Source organism: Chlorocebus sabaeus, chromosome 6 (genome assembly GCF_047675955.1).
Source record: "Chlorocebus sabaeus isolate Y175 chromosome 6, mChlSab1.0.hap1, whole genome shotgun sequence".
NCBI classification, from domain to species: Eukaryota; Metazoa; Chordata; class Mammalia; order Primates; family Cercopithecidae; genus Chlorocebus; species Chlorocebus sabaeus.
The window spans coordinates 22,486,395-22,508,614 of record NC_132909.1 but is presented as its reverse complement, the minus strand read 5'-3'; the positions used below and the strand labels follow the sequence as shown (position 1 = coordinate 22,508,614).

At 42.2% G+C, this 22,220-nt stretch overlaps 1 protein-coding gene and 1 pseudogene across 7 annotated transcripts in view; one reads left to right on the top strand and one right to left on the bottom strand.

Annotated features, from left to right (window-relative positions):
* Window positions 1–3,552: 3,552 nt before the first annotated feature.
* LOC103234570 (peroxisomal succinyl-coenzyme A thioesterase pseudogene) lies at window positions 3,553–4,901 on the top strand (annotated as a pseudogene).
* A 12,266-nt stretch (window positions 4,902–17,167) lies between these two features.
* The window catches only part of ZNF566 (zinc finger protein 566), a 52,786-nt gene continuing 47,733 nt past the window's right edge, over window positions 17,168–22,220 (bottom strand). For 6 of the 7 annotated variants that reach the window (XM_007996504.3, XM_007996508.3, XM_007996505.3 and 3 more), the window contains one exon: window positions 17,168–22,009. In XM_007996504.3, coding sequence (XP_007994695.1) covers window positions 20,985–22,009 — 1,025 coding nt within the window. In that variant the 3' untranslated portion in view covers window positions 17,168–20,984. The remainder of the gene's footprint in view (window positions 22,010–22,220) is intronic. The other variant, XM_037991601.2, reaches the window with a different exon arrangement.

The window sequence follows — 22,220 nt, the reverse complement described above, 5'->3', positions numbered from 1 at the left end:
CTCAACTACGAAACAGAGAGGGGAATGTTGCATCCTCAAGAGCATCAGCTTGACTGCAGGATTTGGTGAAAAGCACATTTTTAAAAATTACGTATTTATTTTGCATTTAATCACAGGCTTATTATGGGGAAGAATGCAAATGAGCGTAACTTTTACATTAAGATTTTATAGGAGATTCCTGGCATAGAGTAGTTTATTTGCTTCTGCCCCAGATTCCTTCTTTCGTAGGGATTTTGAGGGAGAAGTAAGGGAAGATTTGAGAAGGCCTAGACTAAGAAAAAATAAAAGCAGCAGTATGGCTAAATCAGACAGCCCAGGATTATGGAGTCAGATATCTTGGGTTCTAGATCAGGCACTGTTTTCCCTTTATTAAAGAAGGGCAAGAAACTTGAGACCCAAAGCATGAGTTCATACTCACATTACTAATCTAAATTTAACATCACAGGGTTTTATTCTTGCCTTTTATATTCCTGTTTATTTTCTTTAACAAATCTTGGTTCCTAGCAATATTAAAATATTTATTAGTTTCAGACTAAATCGCTATAAAAAGTTTAAAATTGCAACACCAGTATTATTGCTAACAACAAAGCTAGTAATTGAAATATCAGATTGCAGTTCTTTTAGAGCAGCTATATCCTGCAGGCTAAATCTGTCCTGCTGCCAGTTGCTGTATAGCTAATGAAATAGGAATGGTATATATGGGGTGTGTGTGTGTGTGTGTGTGTGTGTGTATATATATATTTTTTTTTTTTTTTTTTTTTTGAGACAGAGCAAGACTCTGTTGCCCAGGCTAGAGTGCAGTGGCATGATCTTGACTCACTGCAGCCTCCATCTCCCAGGTTCCAGCAATTCTCCTACCTCAGCCTCCTGAGTAGCTGGGATTACAGGTGCCCACCACCATGCCTGGCTAATTTTTGTATTTTTAGTAGAGATGGGGTTTCACCATGTTGGCCAGGCTGGTCTCAAACTCCTGGTCTCAAGTGATCCGCCCACCTCTGCCTCCCAAAGTGCTGAGATTACAGGTGTGAGCCACTGCGCCTGGCCCGTTCCTATATTTTCCATTTCTATATTTTTAAATAATAAAAAAATGAAAAGGAGAATATTTTGTGAAGTATGAAAATCATACATGTCAAATATCAGTGTCCATAAATAAAAGTTTTATTGGAACATAGCCGTACTTTGTTGTGTACTGTCTATGGCTATATTTGAGCTACAAGGACAGACTCGAGTAGTTACACAGACCGGATGGCCCACGCATCCTAAAATACAGTCAGTTCTCACTATTCACAGTAGTTATGGTCTATAAACTTGCTGCAACCATGGAATTAGTGCATACCATTCCACTGCTTCTAGGGGAAATACAGGGTTAGCTTCCTGTAAGCATCTGGTCACATTTTAGTCAACTGATGAATCCATAAGCTTATTTTGTTGTGCTGCTTTTTTTCTTTTTTTTTTTCTTTTTTTTTTTTTTTTTGAGATAGGGTCTTGCTGTGTCACCCAGGCTGGAGTGGTGCAGTGGTGGGATCTTGGCTCACTGCAACCTCCACCTCCCAGGTTCCAGAAATCTCCTGCCTCAGCCCCTAGAGTAGCTGGGAATACAGATGCATGTCACCATGCCCAGCTGATTTTTGTATTTTGTAGAGATGGAGTTTCACCATGTTGACTAGGCTGGTCTCAAACTCCTGACCTCAGGTGATCCACCCACCTGGGCCTCCCAAAAGTGCTGAGATTACAGGCATGAGCCACCATGCCCGGCCTTATTGTGTTTCTATTTAAACACCTTAATATATATTATTGATTCATTAACACTTGAACTCATGGCCAACAGCTCCATAACTCATGCCTGAATGAAGCTTATCTAACACATGTATTTTTTCTATAAGACACAAGACCGCTTTCTCATTTATAGAAACATTCAATAGCACTTTAGCACTACTCCATTTGGGGTCCCTTTGAAAAAGCAAAATCACCAGCAATCACAAAAATATGAGAAGCCAAGGTACTAAATGGACGGTAAAAAGGGCACTTGTTTACAGTATGAGAGCTGAAATAAGAAGACAGAGAGTCACTTTGTTTGACTTTGGCTGAGAACATGCCTATTAAGGGACTCAAAACTGTTCACTGCTCTTCAGATGTCCACAAATAACCACAAAGGTGCTGCAAATATTGACTCTGAGTTTATACAAAAAAGTTTTAGGAAGTAGATGAATTCACAGATACAGAATCTGTGAGTGAAGATTGACTGTATTTACTATCAGGCCCTGTAAAGTAAAAGTTTGCCAATCCCTGTTTTTATATGTCCCTCTTAGTTATACAGCTAGTGTTTAAAAACTACTTGAAATAATTATTTTCCCTATGCCATCAATTATGTCTATAATTGATTGTACCCCATTAAATAAGCAAAAAGAAAAAAAGCTTTCTTTATAGAAGGCCAGCTAATAACTATCAAGTGTTTGATTTTACGTGGCTTAGACACTGTGCTTCAAATGCATTTATGATGTTTGGTTTTAACAAGGATTTTGCACAGTATAGTATTTTCCTTAAGTTCAATGTCATTTCTATGTCATGGCAGCCATCACCTGCAGTTAGGTAAGACAGTGACATCATTAACATGGATGCATTTTCATGGCATGAAGGCTAGCCATTGGTGGGGTAATATTATAACCCAATTTATCAGTGAACGCTGAGTCTTCTTTGAAGTCAGTCTCTGATTTCTTACAGTACTTGATGTCTGCTTTGCCTGCTAGTGACCAATTCCCCTGCGTCTTTACAGAGCCTTGTCACTCACTCAGTGTAAATAAACACAGTGGTGGAAACGAGGTTTCCCAAAGTATCCTTATGTGCAAGAGTGTTTCTTATTACTTTGGAAGTACTAAGCTGAGTTTAATGTTTATTCTTTTTCTACCAACAGACACAAAAAGGACAAGTACATTCCTTAGAATATTCAATAAAATTTTCTACAGGGATATGGTTAAATACTCTTCTGTCTTCACCACTTTTTTTGTTTTTACTTTACTTGGAAATTATAATTCTCTAGGAATAATGGGGCAGGAGTCTAAAATATACTTTGTGGGAGTGAAGTATATATTTTTTCCAAGTAAAAAAAAAAAATCAGGCTAGGCGTGATGGCTTAGGCCAGGCGTGAAGGCTCATGCCTATACTCATGATGGCTCATGCCACATACTCGGAAGGCCGAGGCAGGAGGATAGCTTGAGCCTGTGAGATCGACATTACAGTGAGCTATGATCGGCCACTGCACTCCGGCCTGGGCAACAGAGCGAGACCGTGTCTCAAAAAAAAAAAAAAAAAAGTCTGCGCTCCCCGGGGTCCCAGGAGAGGACCCAGGAGAGGAGTCTGGCTCCTTTTGCCTCAGAGGAGTCCAGGGCGCCGGGTTACCTGGTCTAAAGTCCCAGGCGCTGTCTGGGACTGCTCAGCCACGGGCCGCTCCCGGCACCAGGGGACGCCGGATGCCCTCTGGACAATCGGCGCACTTGCCACGATCTTGGACGGGCCTCGGGCATCGACCTTAAGATTCCCCGCTCCGGCTCCCAGATGTCAGCAACGCTGATCCTGGAGCCCACGGGCCGCGGCTGCTGGGACAAGCGGTGCGCATGGCCGTGCGCGGCCTGGCCCCGGAGGAGCTGGTCGCACTGCGCGCGCGCCCCTGCGCGACAAGAAGGGCGCGCTCTTCTGGGCCCACGCGCGCTACTGAGCCGACGCCCGCGGCGAGCTGGACCTGGAGCGCGCGCCCGTGCTGGGCGGCAGCATCGGGGGCTCGAGCCCATGGGGCTGCTCTGGGCCCTGGAATCCAAGAAGTCTTTTTGGCGCTTTCTGAAGCGGGATGTACAGATTCCCTTTGTCGTGGAGTTGGAGGTGCTGGACGGCCATGACCCCGAGCCTGGACGGCTGCTATGCCACGCGCGGCACGAGCGCGGCTTCTTCTCGCTGGGGGTGCGGCGCGAGTCAATGCGCGCGGGCCGGGTGCGCGCCACGCCCTTCCTGTCGCCAGGACCTGGACCCTTCCTAGGGATCACTGGCATCTTTGGTTATCGGAGGGAGCCTGTTGGAATATGGAGCCAGCCTCCTTGCTGGCCGTGGCTTTGTCACGTTGGCTCTAGCTTATTGTAACTTTGAAGATCTCCCCAAGAACGTGGACAACATACCCCTGGAGTACTTCGTAGAAGCCCTATGCTACATGTTTCAACATCCCCAGGTAAAAGGTCCAGGCATTGGGCTTTGGGGCATTTCTCTAGGAACTGATACTTGCCTCTCAATGGCCTCATTCTTGAAGAATGTCTCAGCCAGTTTCCATCAATGGATCCGGGATCAGTGGGAACAGAGGCATAAACTAGAAGCAGAATAGCATTCCACGATTGGGCTATGACCTGAGGAGAATCAAGGTAGCTTTCTCAGGCCTCGTGGACGTCGTGGATATAAGGAATGATCTTGTAGGAGGGTATGAGAACCCCAGCATGATTTCAATAGAGAAGGCCCAGGGCCCCATCCTTTTCATTGTTGGTCAGGATGACCATAACCGGAGGAGTGAGTTGTATGCCCAGTCTCTGAACGGTTACAAGCCCATGGAAAGGAAAAAGCTCAGATCGTCTTGTTACCCTGGGACTGGGCTTTACATTGAGCCTCCTTACTTCCCTCTGTGCCCAGCTTCCCTTCACAAATTGCTGAACAAACATGTGATGTGGATTGGGGAGCCAGGGCTCATTCTAAGGCCCAGGTAGATGCCTGGAAGCAAATTCTAGCCGCCTTCTGCAAACATGTGGGAGGTACCCAGAAAACAGCTTTCCCTAAATTGTAATGCATTTGTCTGTTGTTGACATGACAGATTCAACATCAGATTCTAGTGTTCAATAACCCTATGTGAATCAGCTGTCTCCTGGATAACATTAAAGCCATGTCTTTGTCATTAAAAAAAAAAAAAAAAAAAAAAAAAAAATCGGCCGGGCGCGGTAGCTCAGGCCTGTAATCCCAGCACTTTGAGAGGCGGAGGCGGGTGGATCACAAGGTCAGGAGTTCGAGACCAGCCTGGCCAACATGGCGAAACCCCGTCTCTACTAAAAATACAAAAATCAGCCAGGAGTGGTGCAGGCACCTATGATCCCAGCTACTCGGTAGGCTGAGACAGGAGAATCGCTTGAACCCAGGAGGCGGAGGTTGCAGTGAGCCAAGATCATGCCATTGCACTCCATCCTGGAAGACAAGAGCAAGATTCCGTCTCAAAAAAAAAGAAAAAGAAAAAAAAATCAGTAAACTAGAAATCTCTGAATGAAGTATCATACATGTAACTTAATTTTCCCATAGATATAGGTAAAGAGAAGTTGTTTAGTTACAGCCTCTATCTAGCACAGCAATCTCCTCAAAACACAAGGTAGCCACCTGGAGAGGCCACAGAGGAGATATCTAAGAGATATAACACTAGGGACATTTGCAATTGGAAATTAAATGACACTTTAGAAGTGTATTTATCAATGTCAAGCCTTGATAGAGTGTTCACATATGTCTGAAACCTAATACATGTTTTATATGTAATAAATGTAAACAGCTTAGCTCTCATCCATTCAAGATGGGAGAAAAACTAAGTTAATGTGATAAATGTATTGAGGTGTTTGGCTTTCACTCAATGCTTCCTGATACTCAAAAAGTCTTCAAGGGAAGGAACCAAATAAATGCAGAGGATGGAAAAAATGAAGCCATACACATATTACTGTGTGGTAAATGTTTCCATTGAAAGTCAAATCTTTACACTCACCAAAGCGTCTCCATAAGAGAAAAGCTGTATATATTAGAAATGTAAATGTTTTGATAGCAACTGAAATCTTTATAGAGATAGAGAAATCTAACTATTATTATTGTAGTAGGGATTTAAGCTAAGTTCTTGTCTCGTGGTAGTCATCCAGGTTCTTGATGTTTTGAACAAAGAATTGGACAAAATGCACAAAGCAACAAAACAATGAAGCAACGGAAGCACAGATTTATTGAAACAAAAGTACACTCTGCAGAGGGGGAGCAGGCTTAAGCGCAAAGAGTGCTGGTTACGGAATTTTCTGGGGTTTAAATACCCTCTAGAGGTTTCCCATTGGTTACTTGGTTACACTCTATGTAAATGAAGGAATGGCCCACAACCAGTCTGATTGGTTGTGGAAGGCAGGACCAATCAGAGACTAAAAGGTAGTTTCAAAGTTACGCCCTATGCAAGTGTCTGATTGATTTCTGCGCCACAGTGCAAAGGTAGTAGCTTCTGATCCTTTTGTTACTTGGGTGTGGAGAGACAGGATTTTCCTTTTGATTCAGTTCTAAGAAGTCAGTGGGAATGGCCTTAAGTTCCCTGCCTCCAGACGTATTCTCTTGTCTCACCTCCATTTATCACTGAAGAGTTCACAATACATGACTCTCCAGAAAGAGACATGTGACATTAATATGTCAGACTCAATCAGTGTCTTCACACTGGAATGACTTTATTAGTATGAAGCTGGAGTAACATTTTATCATTAGCACAGAACGAGAAGCATTGCAGATGATAGAGCCTTTTTTGGTCACCAAGTGATGCAGCCAGTACACTATTGACTAGCAGTGACGGTAGCAGGTCTTCTTGCCTTGGTCCTGATCTTAAAGGGAAAGATTTCAGTATTTCATCATTAAGTAAAAAATATGCTGCTGTTGTTTTTTTGAAACAGGGTCTCCCTCTGTCACCTAGGTTGGAGTGCAATGGTGCCATCAGGGCTCACTGCAGCCTCTACCTCCTAGGCTCAAGTAGTTCTCCTGACTCAGCCTCCTGAGTAGCTGGTACTACAAACAAGCACCACCACACCCAGCTAATTTTTAAATATTTTTGTAGAGATGAGGTCTCACTATATTGCCCAGGCTGGTCTCAAACTCCTGGGCTCAAGTAATCCTCCTGCCTCAGCCTCCCAAAGTGCTGGGATTACAGGTGTGAGGCACCGTGCCCATCAAAAAATGCGCTTAAAGTTCTCCTTGGATATCCTTTCTTAGAAGTTTCCTTGTATTTCCATTTTTCCAAGAGGCTTGATGATAATTTAATTTGAAATTCTATCATCTTTTCTATATCTTTTGAGATGATCCTGGGGTTCTTTCTAAATTAATACATTAATGTGGGGAATCATATTAACTGATTTTTAAATAATAAGTCAAACTTGCATTTCTGGAACAAATAAGTTGGTCATAATCTAGTTGGCTAAAAATCTAGTTCCCTTAACGATTTAGATAAGAACTTTGTATCTACCTTCATGAATACAACTACCCCATAATTTTCTTTTCTCATACTGTCTTTGAGAGATTTTGAAATCAAGGTGATCATATTTTCCTTTTTTTTTTAAATTTTTTTTGAGAAAAAGTCTCTCTCTGTTGCTCAAGCTGGAGTGCAGTGGCATGATCTCAGCCTACTGCAACTTCCAACTCCTGAGTTCAAGAGATTCTCCTGCCTCAGCCTCCCAAGTAGCTGGGAATACAGGCACATGCCACCATGCCCAGCTAATTTTTGTGTTTTTAGTAGAGACGGGGTTACTATGTTGGCCAGGCTGGTCTTGAACTCCTGACCTCGTGATCCACCCGTCTCTGCCTCCTAAAGTGCTGGGATTATAGGTGTGAGCCACCACGCCCGGCCAGTGATCCTATTTTCATTAAAGAAGTCACTGTTTCTGCCTTTTTATTCTCTGGGAAAGTTTATGTAAGGTTGGAATTGTTCTTAACCTCAATGGGTTGGTAGAACTTTTCAATTAAATCATTTGGAACTGAAATTCTCTTTCTGGGATGCTATTTGCTGATAGTCATTCCAAAAACTTCTGTGCCAAAAAAGCCACACACTAGGTATCTTAGTTCATGGTCTATTCAGTGTAACACACAATAAATATCTCCCTGAAGCCAAGGAAAAGGCCACCTTCCACCCTTCAGTGAACAACAATGAGTTCAGGGAACAGTAATCTCTTTCTCAATTCCAGCTGGTCTTATCTATAGTTCTTGTATGCCAGATTCCCTTTTGTATCTTTTGTACATTTGTGGATTTGATTACAAGTGGGGTCACAATTGTGGACAGCCTGAAGATATGAGAAATGTCTATTGTGAGAAGGTAACGAAGGAGAGTTGGTGACCAGCAGGATGAGAGCTTTAGCCATGGGGCAAATAAGACAGAGCCAAGTCAGCAGGGATGTAAGATGTAAGAGGGCTCTGGTGCTCAGGTAGAACTAGATAAAGGATGGATGAGTTGGAGTTAAAAGTTCCATGTCATAACACCAGGAAGGCAATAAAAATGTTTTTATTGTGGCAAAATATACATAATATAAAAAGTCACCATTTTAGCCATTTTTAAAGCATAACATTTAGAGGCACCTAGTGAATTCACAGTGGTTTTTGTTTTTGAGACAGAGTTTCGCACTGTTGCCCGGGCTGGAGTCTGGAGTGCAGCAGCACGATCTCGGCTCACTGCAACCTCTGCCTCTGCCTCCCGTGTTCAAGCCATTCTCCTGCCTCAGCCTCCTGAGTAGCTGGGATTATAGGTGCCCAACACCACGCCCAGATAATTTTTGTATTTTAGTAGAGACGGGGTTTCACCATGTTGGCCAGGTTGGTTTCAAACTCCCGACCTCGTGATTTGCCTGCCTTGGCCTCCCAAAGTGCTGGGAATACAGGCGTGAGCCACTGTGCCCAGCTGAATTCATGGTGTTCTTTCATCACCACTATCCAGTTCCAGAACATTTAATCACCACCCCCCAAAAAAATAATAATAATAAAAATAAAAACCATTGATATGGTTTGGCTCTGTGTCCCCACCTAAATCTCATCTCAAATTGTAATCCCCATAATCCCCACGTGTTGAAGGAGGGACTTGATGGGAGGTGATTGGATCATAGGGGCAGTTTCCCCCATGCTGTTTTTGTGATAAGGAGTGAGTTCTCAACAATCTGACGGTTTTATAAGTGTTTGACAGTTCCTCCTTCACACTCTCTCTCTCGCCTGCTGCCGTGTAAGATGTGCTTGCTTCCTCTTCCGTCATGATTGTAAGTTTCCTGAGGCCTCCCGAGCCATGCGGAACTGTGAGTCAATTAAACCTCCTTTCTTTAAAAATTACACAGTCTCGGGCAGTTCTTTATAGCAGTGTGAAAACGAACTAATATACCCCCATACCTTCTAAGTTGCTTTGCATTCCTTACTTCCTCCAGCCATGGCAACTACTAATCTGCTTTCTGTCTCTATAGATTTGCCTGTTATAGATACTTTATATAAATGGAACCATACAATATGAGCCCTTTTATGTCTGGCTCCTTTCACTTAGCATAATATTTTGAATATTCATCCATGCTGTAGCATACATCAATACTTTATTTCTTTTTCTAGCTGAATACTGTTCTATTGTATGAATGTACCACATTTTGTTGACCCATCAGTAGATAGAAGTGCATTGTTTCTACCTTTTGGCTATTGTGAATATTGCTGCCATAAACTTTGTGTACAAGTTTTTGTTTAAACACTCATTTTCAATTCTTTTAAGTATATACTCAATATATACAAGTGGGCCAGGCATGGTGGCTCACACCTGTAATCTCAGCCCTTTGGAAGGCCAAGGTGGGCAGATCACTTGAGGCCAGGATTTCAAGACCAGCCTGGCCAACATGGTAAAACTCTGTCTCTACTAAAAGTACAAAAATTAGCTGGGCATGGTGATGTGCACCTGTAATCCCAGCTACTTGGGAGGCTGAGGCATGAGAATCACTTAAACTCAAGAAGGGGAGGTTGCAGTAAGCCAAGACTGCACTCCAGCCTGGGCAACAGTGCGAGATTCTGTCTTAAAAAAAAAAAGTATTTAAAAAAATATGCATAGCATGTATATATATATACACACACGCACACACACACACACAAAGCACATATATATATATATGGAATTCCTGAGTCATACAGTAATTTATGTTCAGTTTATTGAGTAACCCCCAAACTTTTTTCCACAGCAGCTACACCATTTACATTTCCATAAACAATGTATGATAGTTCCAATTTCGCTACATTCTCACTAGCACTTATTTTCCTTTAAAAAAAAAAAAACATTATTGGCCGTACGTGGTGGCTCATGCCTGTAATCCCAACACTTTGGGAGGCTGAGTGGGCAGATCACAAGGTCAGGAGTTTGAGACCAGTCTGACCAACATGGTAAAACCCCGTCTCTACTAAAAATACAAAAATCAGGTAAGCGTGATGCCTCACGCCTGTAATCCCAGCTACTCAGCAGGCTGGGGCAGCAGAAACGCCTGAACCCGGGAGGCAGAGGTTGCAGTGAGCCGACATCTCGCCACTGCACTCCAGCCTGGGCGACAGAGCGAGACTCTATCTCAAAAATATATATATATATATATTTGCCCATTCAATGTTCATAGTAGCTTTATTCACACTGCCAAACTCTGGATGCTACCCATTCTCTATCAACGGGTAAACAGATAAACAAATTGGAAGATGTCCACACAATGCAATATTACTCAGAAAACAAAGAATAATTTACTGACACATGCAACAACATGAATGAATCTCAAAAGCACTATGTTAAATACAAGAAGCTTTACATAAAAGATCACATACTGTATGATTCTATTTATATGAAATTCTAGAAGAAGTACAACTATTGTGGACAGGAAGCAGAACAGCGGCCCTCAGGGGCTGGGGTAGGGGTTGGGGAGGAGATGGACTGCAAAAGTGCATGAGTGGTCAGGTGCCGTGGCTCATGCCTGTAATCCCAGCACTTTGGGAGGCTGAGGCAGGCGGATCACGGACCAGCCTGGCCAACATAGAGAAACCCCATGTCTACTAAAAATACAAAATTAGCTGGGTGTGATTGTGCATGCCTGTAATCCCAGCTACTTGGCAGGCTGAGGCAGGAGAATCGCTTGAACCTGGGAGGTGGAGGTTGCATTGAGCCAAGATTGTGCCTCTGCACTCCAGCCTGGGCAACATGAGGGGCTGGATGTGGTGGTTTACACCTGTAATCCCAGCACTTTGGGAACCCGAGGTGGGCGGATCTCTTGTGGTCAGGAGTTCGAGAGGAGCCTGGCCAACATGGTGAAACGCTGTCTCTACTAAAAACACAAAAATTAGGCAGGTGCAGTGGCACTGTAGCCTCAGCTGCTCTGGAGGTGGGGAGAGAAGGTGCAGTGAGACGAGATCACATCACTGCACTCCAGCCTGAGCAACACAGCAAGACATTGTCTCAAAAAAAAAAAAGGACATGAGGGAACTTTCTGAGTTGATGGAAGTTCTGTATATCATGATTGTGGTTGTGAAAGGAACACATCTTGGGCCCCCAAAATCACTAAGGTAAAGAGAAAAGTCAAGCTGGGAACTGCTTGGGACAAACCTGCCTCCCGTTCTATTCAAAGTCATTCCTCTGCTCACTGAGATAAATGCATATCTGATTGCCTCTTTGGAGAAGCTCATCAGAAACTCAAAAGAATGCAGCCATGGTCAGGCGCGGTGGCTCATGTCTGTAATCCCAGCATTTTGGGAGGCCGAGCCGGGCGGATCACCTGAGGTCAGGAGTTCGAGACATGGCCAAACCCTGTCTCTACTAACAATACAAAATAAACTTACTTTTTTTTTTTTTCTGAGATGGAGTCTCACTCTGTTGCCCAGGCTGGAGTGCAGTGGCGAGATCTTGGCTCACTGCAACCTCTGCCTCTCGGGTTCAAGTGATTCTCCTGCCTCAGCCTTCCGAGTGACTGGGACTACAGGTGCCCCCGCCACCATGCTTGGCTAATTTTATATTTATTTATTTATTTATTTATTTATTTATTTATTTATTTTTAGTAGAGACGGGGTTTCACCATGTCGGCCAGGCTGGTCTCAAACTCCTGACCTCGTGATCTGCCCACCTCAGCTTCCCAAAGTGCTGAGGTTGCAGGCATGAGCCACCGTGCCCTGCGGCAAGATAAACTTTCTAAAGTAACTGAGACCTCTCTCAAATTTTCGAGGTTCGATGGTAATAATTACATGATTGCATATGTGTCAAAACTCATCAAATTGTACACTTAAAATTGATACATTTTGTTGCATGCAAATTTTCCCTCAATAAAGCTGATTAAAACAAAACAAAAACAGAAGCACCAAGAGTCTAGAAAAATTGTGCCTCCAGCAGTAGTTTTTCAATCTTCCAAAATCCCCAAATAAAAATAGAGCAATCAGACAGCAAAACCAAAAGCCTGTTGACAACATTCAAACAAAACTACGTGAGATAATGTGATGGACTGAATTGCACACTTCCAAAATTCATATGTTTAAGCTGTAACCCCCAGTACCTCACAATGTGAGTGTATTTGGAGGTGCAGTCTTCAAAGAGATGATTAAGCTAAAATGAGGTAGTTGGGGTGGGTCCTAGTCCTATATGACTGTTGTCCGTATTTTATTTTATTTTATTTTTTTTTGAGAGAAGAGTCTCACTCTGTCATACAGGCTGGACGGCAGTGGCTTGACCTTGGCTCACTGTAACCTCCACCTCCTGGGTTCAACGATTCTTGTGCCTCAGCCTCCCGAGTAGCGGGGACTGCAGGCACGCGTCACCATGCCTGGCTAATTTTTGTTATTTTTAGTAGAGACGGGGCTTCGCCATGTTGCCCCAGCTGGTCTCCAACTCCTGACTTCAGGTGATCCGCCCGCCTCAGCCTCCCAAAGTGCTGGGATTACAGGTGTGAGCCACCACACCCAGCCTGGTGTCCTTATTTTAAAAAAGGAAATTTGGATATGCTGAGGCACACTAGGGATGTGCACACGCAGCGGAAATGCCGTGTGAAAATCCAGCAAGAAGGCAGTTGTCTGCAAGCCAAGGAGAGAGGCCTTAGGATAAACCAGACCTGCCAACACCTTGATCTGTGACGAAAAGCCTCTAGAGCTGTGAGAAAATAAAGTTGTGTTTAAGCTACCCAGCTGTGGTGATCTGTTATAGCAGTACCAGCAACTAATACAGGAAATGTCCCCATGAGCCCCCAGATATAAGCAGATCAGAACAATCATAAACATCACAATACCTGCAATAGTGGACCTGAGCATCTGTGAAGGAGGCAGCCGAGGGAAGTGATGGGGCATCTGAAATCATCTGAAAATGGAAGAGCCTCAAAACGAGTATTAAAACACAGAGGGGGTTGGGCATGGTGGCTCATGCCTGTAATCCCAGCACTTTGGGAGGCCGAGGCAGGTGGATCATGAGGTCAGGAGTTCAAGACCAGCCTGGCCAACGTGGCGAAACCCTGTTGCTACTAAAAATACAAAATTAGCTGGGCATGGTGCAGGCACCTGTAATCCCAGCTACATAGGAGGCTGAGGCAGGAGAATCGCTTGAACCCGGAAGTGGAGGTTGCAGTGAGCCAAGATTGTGCCTCTGCATTCCAACCTGGGTGACAGGGCAAGACTCCATCTTGAAAAAACAAAACAACGGAAAACAGAGGGCCACGCTGAGAGCAGCAGCAGAGAGGGGTTGAGGCTTTGCCCACATCAACAGGAGGGGAATGCAAGTGGTCCACGAGGGAAGACCTGAAGGGGCCAGTGAACTCTTCTCTGTGACAACTCTTAAAACCGACAGCCAAAATTCCTTTCCATTTCTAAATAAATAAATAAATAAGCAACACCGGCGGGGCACAGTGGCTCACGCCTGTAACACCAGCACTTTGGGAGGCTGAGGTGGGTGGATCATTTGAGGTCAGGAGTTCAAGACCAGCCTGGCCAACATGGTGACATGCCGTTTCTACTACAAATACAAAAAAAATTAGATGGGCATGTTGGCACACTAAATCCCAGCTACTTGGAAGGTTGAAGCCGGGCGCAGTGGCTCATGCCTGTAATCCCAGCACTTTGGGAGGCTGAGGCGGGTGGATCATGAGGTCAGGAGATCAAGACCATCCTGGCTAACACAATGAAACCCTGTCTCTACTAAAAATACAAAAAAATTAGCCGGGCATGGTAGTAGTGGACGCCTGTAGTCCCAGCTACTCGGGAGGCTGAGGCAGGAGAATGGTGTGAACCGGGGAGACGGAGGTTGCAGTGAGCTGAGATTGCTCCACTGCACTCCAGCCTGGGTGACAGAGCAAGACTCCGTCTCAAAACAAAAAAGAGGAAGGCTGAGGCAGGAGGATCATTTGAGCCTGGGAGGTGGAGGTTGCAATGAGCTTAGCTCCCACCACTGCACTCTAGCCTGGGTGACAGAGCGAGACTCTGTCTTAAACAATAAAATTAAATGGAATCCCAGCACTTTGGGAGACAGAGGTGGGCGGATCATGAGGTCTGGAGTTCGAGCAGCCTGGCCAACATGGTGAAACCCCGTCTCTACTAAATTAGCCAGGTATGGTGGTGCACACCTGTAGTCCCAGCTACTTGGGAGGCTGAGGCAGAAGAATGGCTTGAACCCGGGAGGCGGAGGCTGCAGTAAGCCAAGATCGTGCCACTGCACTCCAGCCTGGGCGACAGAGCGAGACTCCATCTCAATAAACAAACAAGCAAACAAATAAATAAATAATTTTAAAAAGCAACAGAAAAGTATCAAGCATGAATTCTCTAAGAGTTACAATTTAAAAGAGAGAGAGAGAATAAGGAACACAATAACATTCCTCCAGACAATAAAAGCATATCCAAAGCCATGCCCACAGGAGATCAGAACTGGAACTTGCTATTTCAAATTGAGCTAAAATTTCATTAACAAAATGATACATGAAAGAACAAAATCAATTAGAATCAGAAAATGTGGGAAATGAGGTAATAATTCAGAAAATAATTCAAAATAAAAGAATCATTTCAGAAATGAAAACTAAACTAAAAGGACCACCACAAAGAATAAACACAACAAGTGCTTAAGAGAAACTGAAGGTAAAAATGGGAAAATGTCTTTTGTTTGGAGCAATCTCGTTAACTGAAAAATGAGGACAATTTCTTTCTTTTTTTTTTTTTTGAGATGGAGTTTTGCTTTTTTGCCCAGGCTGGAGTGCAGTGGCACATCTCGGCTCACTGCAACCTCCGCTTTCTGGTTTCAAGCGATTCTCCTACTTCAGCCTCCCGAGTACTGGGATTACAGGTACCCACCACCATGCCTGGCTAATTTTTGTTATTTTTAGTAGAGATGGGGTTTCGCCATGTTGGCCAGGCTGGTCTCGAACTGCTGACCTGTGATCCTCCTGCCTCGGCCTCCCAAAGTGCTGGGATTACAGGCGTGAGCCACCGCGCCTGGCCTGCCTTTGTTTTCTTTCTCTCTTTCCTTCCTTCCTTCTTTCTTTCCTTCTTTCCTTTGTCTCTCTCTCTTTCTTCTTCTTCTTCTTTTTTTTTTTTTTTTAAAGTTTTTCAGACAGGCTTTTAGCTCTGTTGCCCAGGCTGGAGTGCAGTGGCACCATCATGGGTCACTGCAGCCTTGATGTCTTGGGCTCAAGCCATCCTCCTACCTCAGTCCCTGCGAATGGCTGGCACTACAGGCACGTGCTGCAATGTCCAGTTAATTTTTTTTTATGTTTTGTATCAACAATGTGTCACTATGTTGCCCAGGCTGGTCTTGAACTCCTGGGCTTGTGATCCTCTTGCCTTGGCCTCCCAAAAGCTGGGACTACAGGCATTAGCCAGCCACCACACCCAGCTGTGATTGGAAGTTTTTAGTGACTCAAATCTTCTTTCATAGGATCTGAATTATTGTTAGTTACTATAGTTTTCTATTAACTTTTACTATTGTAAAAGGTAGAGGTAGGAGTTGACCCAGGGGAATCTTTGCATTCTATCCATGTTACATTTAGAAGGTTCAAACCTATTTCTCGCTTGAGAACCAGGATCAATCAGCCCAGCAAACACCAACCTACTCCCCCTTACCTCTCCCACCCCAAACTTTGGTCTGTTGCCTATGGTCACAAGGAGCACCAAATAGCTGGATTATATTCTCACTTTCCATTTTACTGGAATCACTGTTGTGTCTCTGGTGAAGGTGCTCCTTCATCTATTCGCTACATTATTTTTAGATAAAGTTTCAAAATCTGGCAATTTTTTGATATGTAGTTTTGATTTCATAATTGGTCATTGAGAGAATGCTGAGGTTTTTATTACATTTTATGGTCTGGATGTTACAGGGGGAGCAAGAAAAACAGTAACACCCTTGCAAGGTAACTACCTCAGACAAGATCATTATAGGATCTTGAAGCAAGACATGTCTCATAATGCATTTTGTCTTAAAGTTTCTGTTATTGGCCGGGCGCGGTGGCTCAAGCCTGTAATCCCAGCACTTTGGGAGGCCGAGACGGGCGAATCACGAGGTCAGGAGATCGAGACCATCCTGGCTAACACGGTGAAACCCCGTCTCTACTAAAAAATACAAAAAACTAGCCGGGCGAGGTGGCGGGTGCTTGTAGTCCCAGCTACTCGGGAGGCTGAGGCAGGAGAATGGCGTAAACCCGGGAGGCGGGGCTTGCAGTGGGCTGAGATCCGGCCACTGCACTCCAGCCTGGGCGACAGAGCGAGACTCCGTCTCAAAAAAAAAAAAAAAAAGTTTCTGTTATTGGGCCGCGCGTGGTGGCTCACACCTGTAATCCCAGCATTTTGGGAGGCCAAGGCAGGCAGATCATCTGAGGTCGGGAGTTCCGGACCAGCCTGACCAACATGGAGAAACCCCATCTCTACTAAAAATATAAAATTAGCCGGGCATGGTGGCACATGCCTGTAATCCCAGCTACTTGGGAGGCTGAGGCAGGAGAATCACTTGAACCTGGGAGGCGGAGGTCGTGGTGAGCTGAGATTGCACCATTGTACTCCAGCCCAGGTGACAGAGGGAGACTCCATCTCAAAATAAAAATAAAATAAAATAAGATAGATATAAAAAATATTGTGATAGGTATGTCACCTTTATCTGCAGATTATGTAACTATAGAGCCCAAAAGAATCTATCACCTTATAAGCAGAACCCTAATAAATTTTCAAATATTACTAGCATATTTTAAGTTTTGTAAGACATTACAGCAGATAGTGTTATTATTAGATATTAGAGGGTCAGGAGGATGAGGAGTTATAAAAGAAACCTCAAGATGTGTTAATGAATATCCACTCAGCGTCAATCGTTTATTCATTTAGGATACTCTGTATTTAAAACTGAAGAAATTCAAAATATAATCCTAATGTGTTTTTCATTGGAAAATGAGTAAGTCAAAAATTCTCATGAAGAAACATGTCTTTATTTGCAAATAACAAACTATATATTAACAATATATACATACATCTTTATTTCAAAGTAATAAAAGCTACTGAAAAGTGTCAAAGATTGCTAGAATATGGAGAACAGAAATAGATGTATAGCACTTAATAAACAACTGATAGTATTTTAATTCAGTAGGAGAAAGGTGAATAATAGTTACTTCTGGCATAATTGGTTTTATTCCTGGATAGAAACAAGTCTGACATCCTGCATTATATTGTGTAATCAATTCCTGATGTATTAAAAGATTAAATCTGTGTATACACACTCAGAATCACATGTGAAAAACTGCACTCTGTACCTTTATTCTCTTGCCCTCTGAAATCTTCTAGAAGCAAAACCTTCCTAGGAAACATAGAAAACACTGGAAATGATGCTGGGCGTGGTGGCTCACGGCTATAATGCCAGCACTTTGGGAGACCGAGGGGACGGATCACCTGAGGTCGGGAGTTCGAGACCAGCCTGACCAACATGGAAAAACCCCGTCTCTACTAAAAATACAAAATTATCCAGGTGTGGTGGCGCATACCTGTAACGCCAGCTACTTGGGAGGCTGAGGCAGGAGAATCGCTTGAACCCGGGAGGTGGAGGTTGCGGTAAGCTAATATCGCTCCATTGCACTCCAGCCTAGCCAATTAAGAGTGAAACTCTGTCTCAAAACAAAACAAAACAAATCCACTGGAAATGACTTGGGGAGCTTATTTTACAGAAATAAAACAGAGAATACAAAAGTGTTTATTGCAGCATTACTTTTAGATGGCAAAAAAGCGCAAACAATCCATAATATCACAATTGGGAAAGTGGTTGAAAAGGCATTGGTAAAGAATACTGTGGAACATACTGCAACCATCAGAAAGACTGTTAGATCATCATCTATTGAAGGAAAATCCAAGATGTACAGCTGAATGTAAAAAAGCAAATTTCAGGGAAATGTATAGTTATCCATTTTTCTGTAAAAACATAATAAAATAAATAACTGTGTGTTAATGTTTTAGCATGAAGATATATATGGGTAATATACACAACCTTTAAGCATTATTCAGAAGAAAATGGACAGAGGGAAGGGAATGAGGAATGGAGAAGAGCAAAGATAATCATTTTTTTTCTTTTTTTTTTTTTTTTGAGACAGATTTTTTTGAGCTGCTGTTGCCCAGGCTGGAGTGCAGTCAGGATCTCAGCTCACTGCAACCTCTGCCTCCCGGGTTCAAGAGATTCTCCTGCCTCAGCCTCCCAAGCAGCTGGGACTACAGGCATGTACCACCACGCCCAGCTAATTTTTGTATTTTTAGTAGAGATGGGGTTTCACCATATTGGCCAAGCTGGTCTTGAACTCCTGACCTCGTGATCCACCTGCCTTGGCTTCTCAAAGTGCTGGGATTACAGGCGTGAGCCACCGCACCCAGCCCCTTTTCTTTTTCTTTAATGGTATTGCTTCATTAATTTGGGTGCAAATGCACTATCTCTAATTTTAGATAAGGAACTTTAAAGACTTATAAGCACACAAGAAAAGAAAGTAAAAAAAAAAATTCATTGGGCAATTCTCATTTTGATAATGCAAAATATTACAACAGTCCATTTTTAGTTCTCTCATTTGCAGATATTTTTAATTCTGCATTTAATTCTCTCATTTGCAGATATTTTTACTTACTCTACCTTTCTCAAATTTATTATGAAATATTTTACTTCCTTATGTCAGTAAAGTAACACAACATTCAGAGAGATCCATCTACACAGGATCTAAGAAAAAAGGAAGTGGGGCATAAAATAACAGTTCTATAGACATAAACTTCATCCTTCCACACATGCGATCTGTCCAGTGTGGGGAGCTGCTTGCTAAGCATGCTTTGAGCACAGGGAAGGCTCATTTCAAAACACTAACTTAACCCCAAACAAAGCTACACTGTGGACATTTTTTTTTTTTTTGAGACACAGTCTCAATCTGTCTCAGGCTGAAGTGCCGAGGTGTGATCTTGGCTCACTGCAACCTCCGCCTCCTGTGTTCAAGTGATTCTCCTGCCTCAGCCTCCCCAGTAGCTGGAATTACAGGCATGTGCCACCACACCTGGCTAAGTTTTGTATTTTTTACTAAAAATGGGGTTTCAACATGTTGGCCAGGATGGTCTCAAACTCCTGGCCTCAAATAATCCTAACAACGAAGCCTCCCAAAGTGTTGGGATTACAGGCGTGAGCCAAGATGTGTACTTCTATATAACTGAAATAGTTCCTTGAACATTTGATAAAGTTTTCCTTAGAAAGAAACTGGATTTGGTGCTTCATTAGTAATAGTTAATTGATCACATGCTAATTTTTCCCATTCTCTGTGTTTGAGAGTCTTCTAAGAGTCCTAATTTTCTTGGAGTCAATATTGATGTATACTTGCCTTAAAAAACATTTAGTTTAAATTTCCAAACATATCAGAAAAAAGCATTATATTTAACATAACCTTTTAAATCTGTAACTATGTTTCTATCTCTGTCCATTTTTTAAATATGATGCTGTTTCTCTTTTCATACTTTTTTTCCTCAGTGCACCAATATTTTGTTTATGTTCTCTTTTCTTTTTTACTGGGTATATAATGTGGCAAAAAGAGTATTCCGGAATAAAGTCCTTCACACACATTATTCACAGTACTTTCCCCACCAACAGCTAGGATTATTCCATGTTCAATAGGAAGTACATGATGATGGGACATTTTCTTAACTTGTTACCTTCAAAAAGGGTCTTTCTTCAGTCAGTTACCCTGCCTAATAGTGACTAAGTTCTGCAGAAGTTAAAAAGCCTTTCTACAAATAATAATACTGATGACAATGAATATAATAATGATGACTAACATTCAGTGAGTATGCATTTATCATGTCAGGCACAATGCTAAGCACTTTATGGGTCTTAATTTATTTAACCCTCACAAAGCATTATGAGGTAGGTATTATAATTATCCCCCATTTTCTAATTTTTACTGAGACACGCATGTATATATAAACAGAAAAATGATCAGCAATAAACAATAAACTGATAAAGACTATACTCTGGGAAGGGAATGGACACAAGACAATGGTCAAAGGGTACATTTGCCTTTTTGTAATGTTTGCATCTTTTATAAGGAAAATATATTCACACATTATTTCTGCAGTTAAAAGATATGATATGAATATGTGCTTAGGGAGAATGTCCATCAGGGACTTGTATTTTGGCATGTATTATGGCAAAATATCTAGAGGAGACTATGATATCCACCAATAGGATTTCATAAGTGGTATTACAGTAACACAACAAAACACCATGAAGATATTGAAGGATCTCTATCGAGTAAAATGTTGTTCATGAACATTTTTACAGTAAGAATGCCTTAATGTTATAAAGAACGAAAAGAATAAGCCATCTTCAAAAATAAAGAGGTCATTTCTCCCAGATACTAAAAGTATTTTTAATAATGTAAGTTAGACAAATTATAGGAAAAAATGAAAACCACAGGACTACATTTCTACAAAAATTCTCTGATGCTTAAGAAGGTTAGAAAGGTGTTAAAAGTGCTGTCATTTTCAGTACAACAGACTGAATTATCTGATGTCAAGAGAAGTGAGCATTTGGTTAAGGTTTTCAAAATATATTCTATCATAGGGTGTTTCTCCAACATTATTTTTCCCAGGCTGAATAAGCTGTAGTCCACAAATACAATGTTTCTACATTATTCCATCTAGGGAAATTATTAACAAGATAAATTCTGTTTTGAGCCATAATTAAAAGCCTCCCTACACATTTCATATATTCTGGCTCATCACCAGTACAAATTTTGATGCTGAATAAGTTGTGGGTTATAATTAAAGTTCTTTCCACATTCTCTATATTCATAGGGTTTCTCACTAGTATGAATTCTATGATGACTAATAAGCTGTGAACTCTGAGAATAAGCCTTCCCACATATCTTACATTCATAGGGTTTCTCACCAGTATGAATTCTCTGATGTCTAGTAAGGTCTGAGCCAGAACGAAAAGCCTTTTCACATTCCTTACATTCATAAGGTTTCTCACCTGTATGGATTCTTTGATGTTTAATAAGTTGTGAGCTCTGACTAAAGGCATTGCCACATTCCTTACATTCATACGGTTTTTCCCCAGTATGAATTCTCTGATGTTGAGTAAAGTTTGAGCCACTACTAAAGGCCTTCCCGCATTCTTTGCATTCATAAGGCTTCTCACCCGTGTGAATTCTCTGATGTCGAGTGAAGTTGGAACCACTACTAAAGGCCTTCCCACATTCTTTACATTCATAGGGTTTCTCACCAGTGTGAATTCTGTGATGTCGCGTAAGGTCTGAGCCACAAATAAATGTTTTTCCACATTCCTTACATTCAAAGGGTTTCTTGCCAGTATGAATTTTCTGATGATGAGCGAGTCTTGAGGGATGTCTAAAGGACTTTCCACATTCCTTACATTCATAGGGCTTCTCAATGGTATGAATTATCTCATGTGTAGCAAATTGTGAGCCATGTCTAAAGGTTTTCCTATATTCTTTAGATGCACAGAATTTCTTTTTACTATTAATGATTTGCTGTAATGTAAAGGATGGATGCTGACTCAAAGTGGGCAGATCTTCATGAGTGAACACCAATTGATTGAAATGTCCCCCCTGAGAGCCAAGCTGTTTCTCAAACTGGATATTACAATCCCAATCATCTCTGAAACTAGAGCACTGAAAATCATGTCTTGTGAGTTTTTCCATTATTTCCCACTGGGTTGATTCTATTTCATAAATTTCTTTCTTCAGAAATAATTTCTTGGTCTCACATCTTGATTCCAGGACTGAAAGAAAATATGAAAGTAATTCACTCATGTTTTTCTCATTTGGGAGAAACGAAACTTCAATCAATATGGGAGAATTTCACTGATTTTTTTTTTACAAATGAATGAGGAAAAAAGAGAAGACAGGTGACATAATAAGATGAGGGTAGTGATTAGGAAAACAAAATGAGTCACTGCTTCCCAAACATTGCTATAGATCAGGATTACTTTG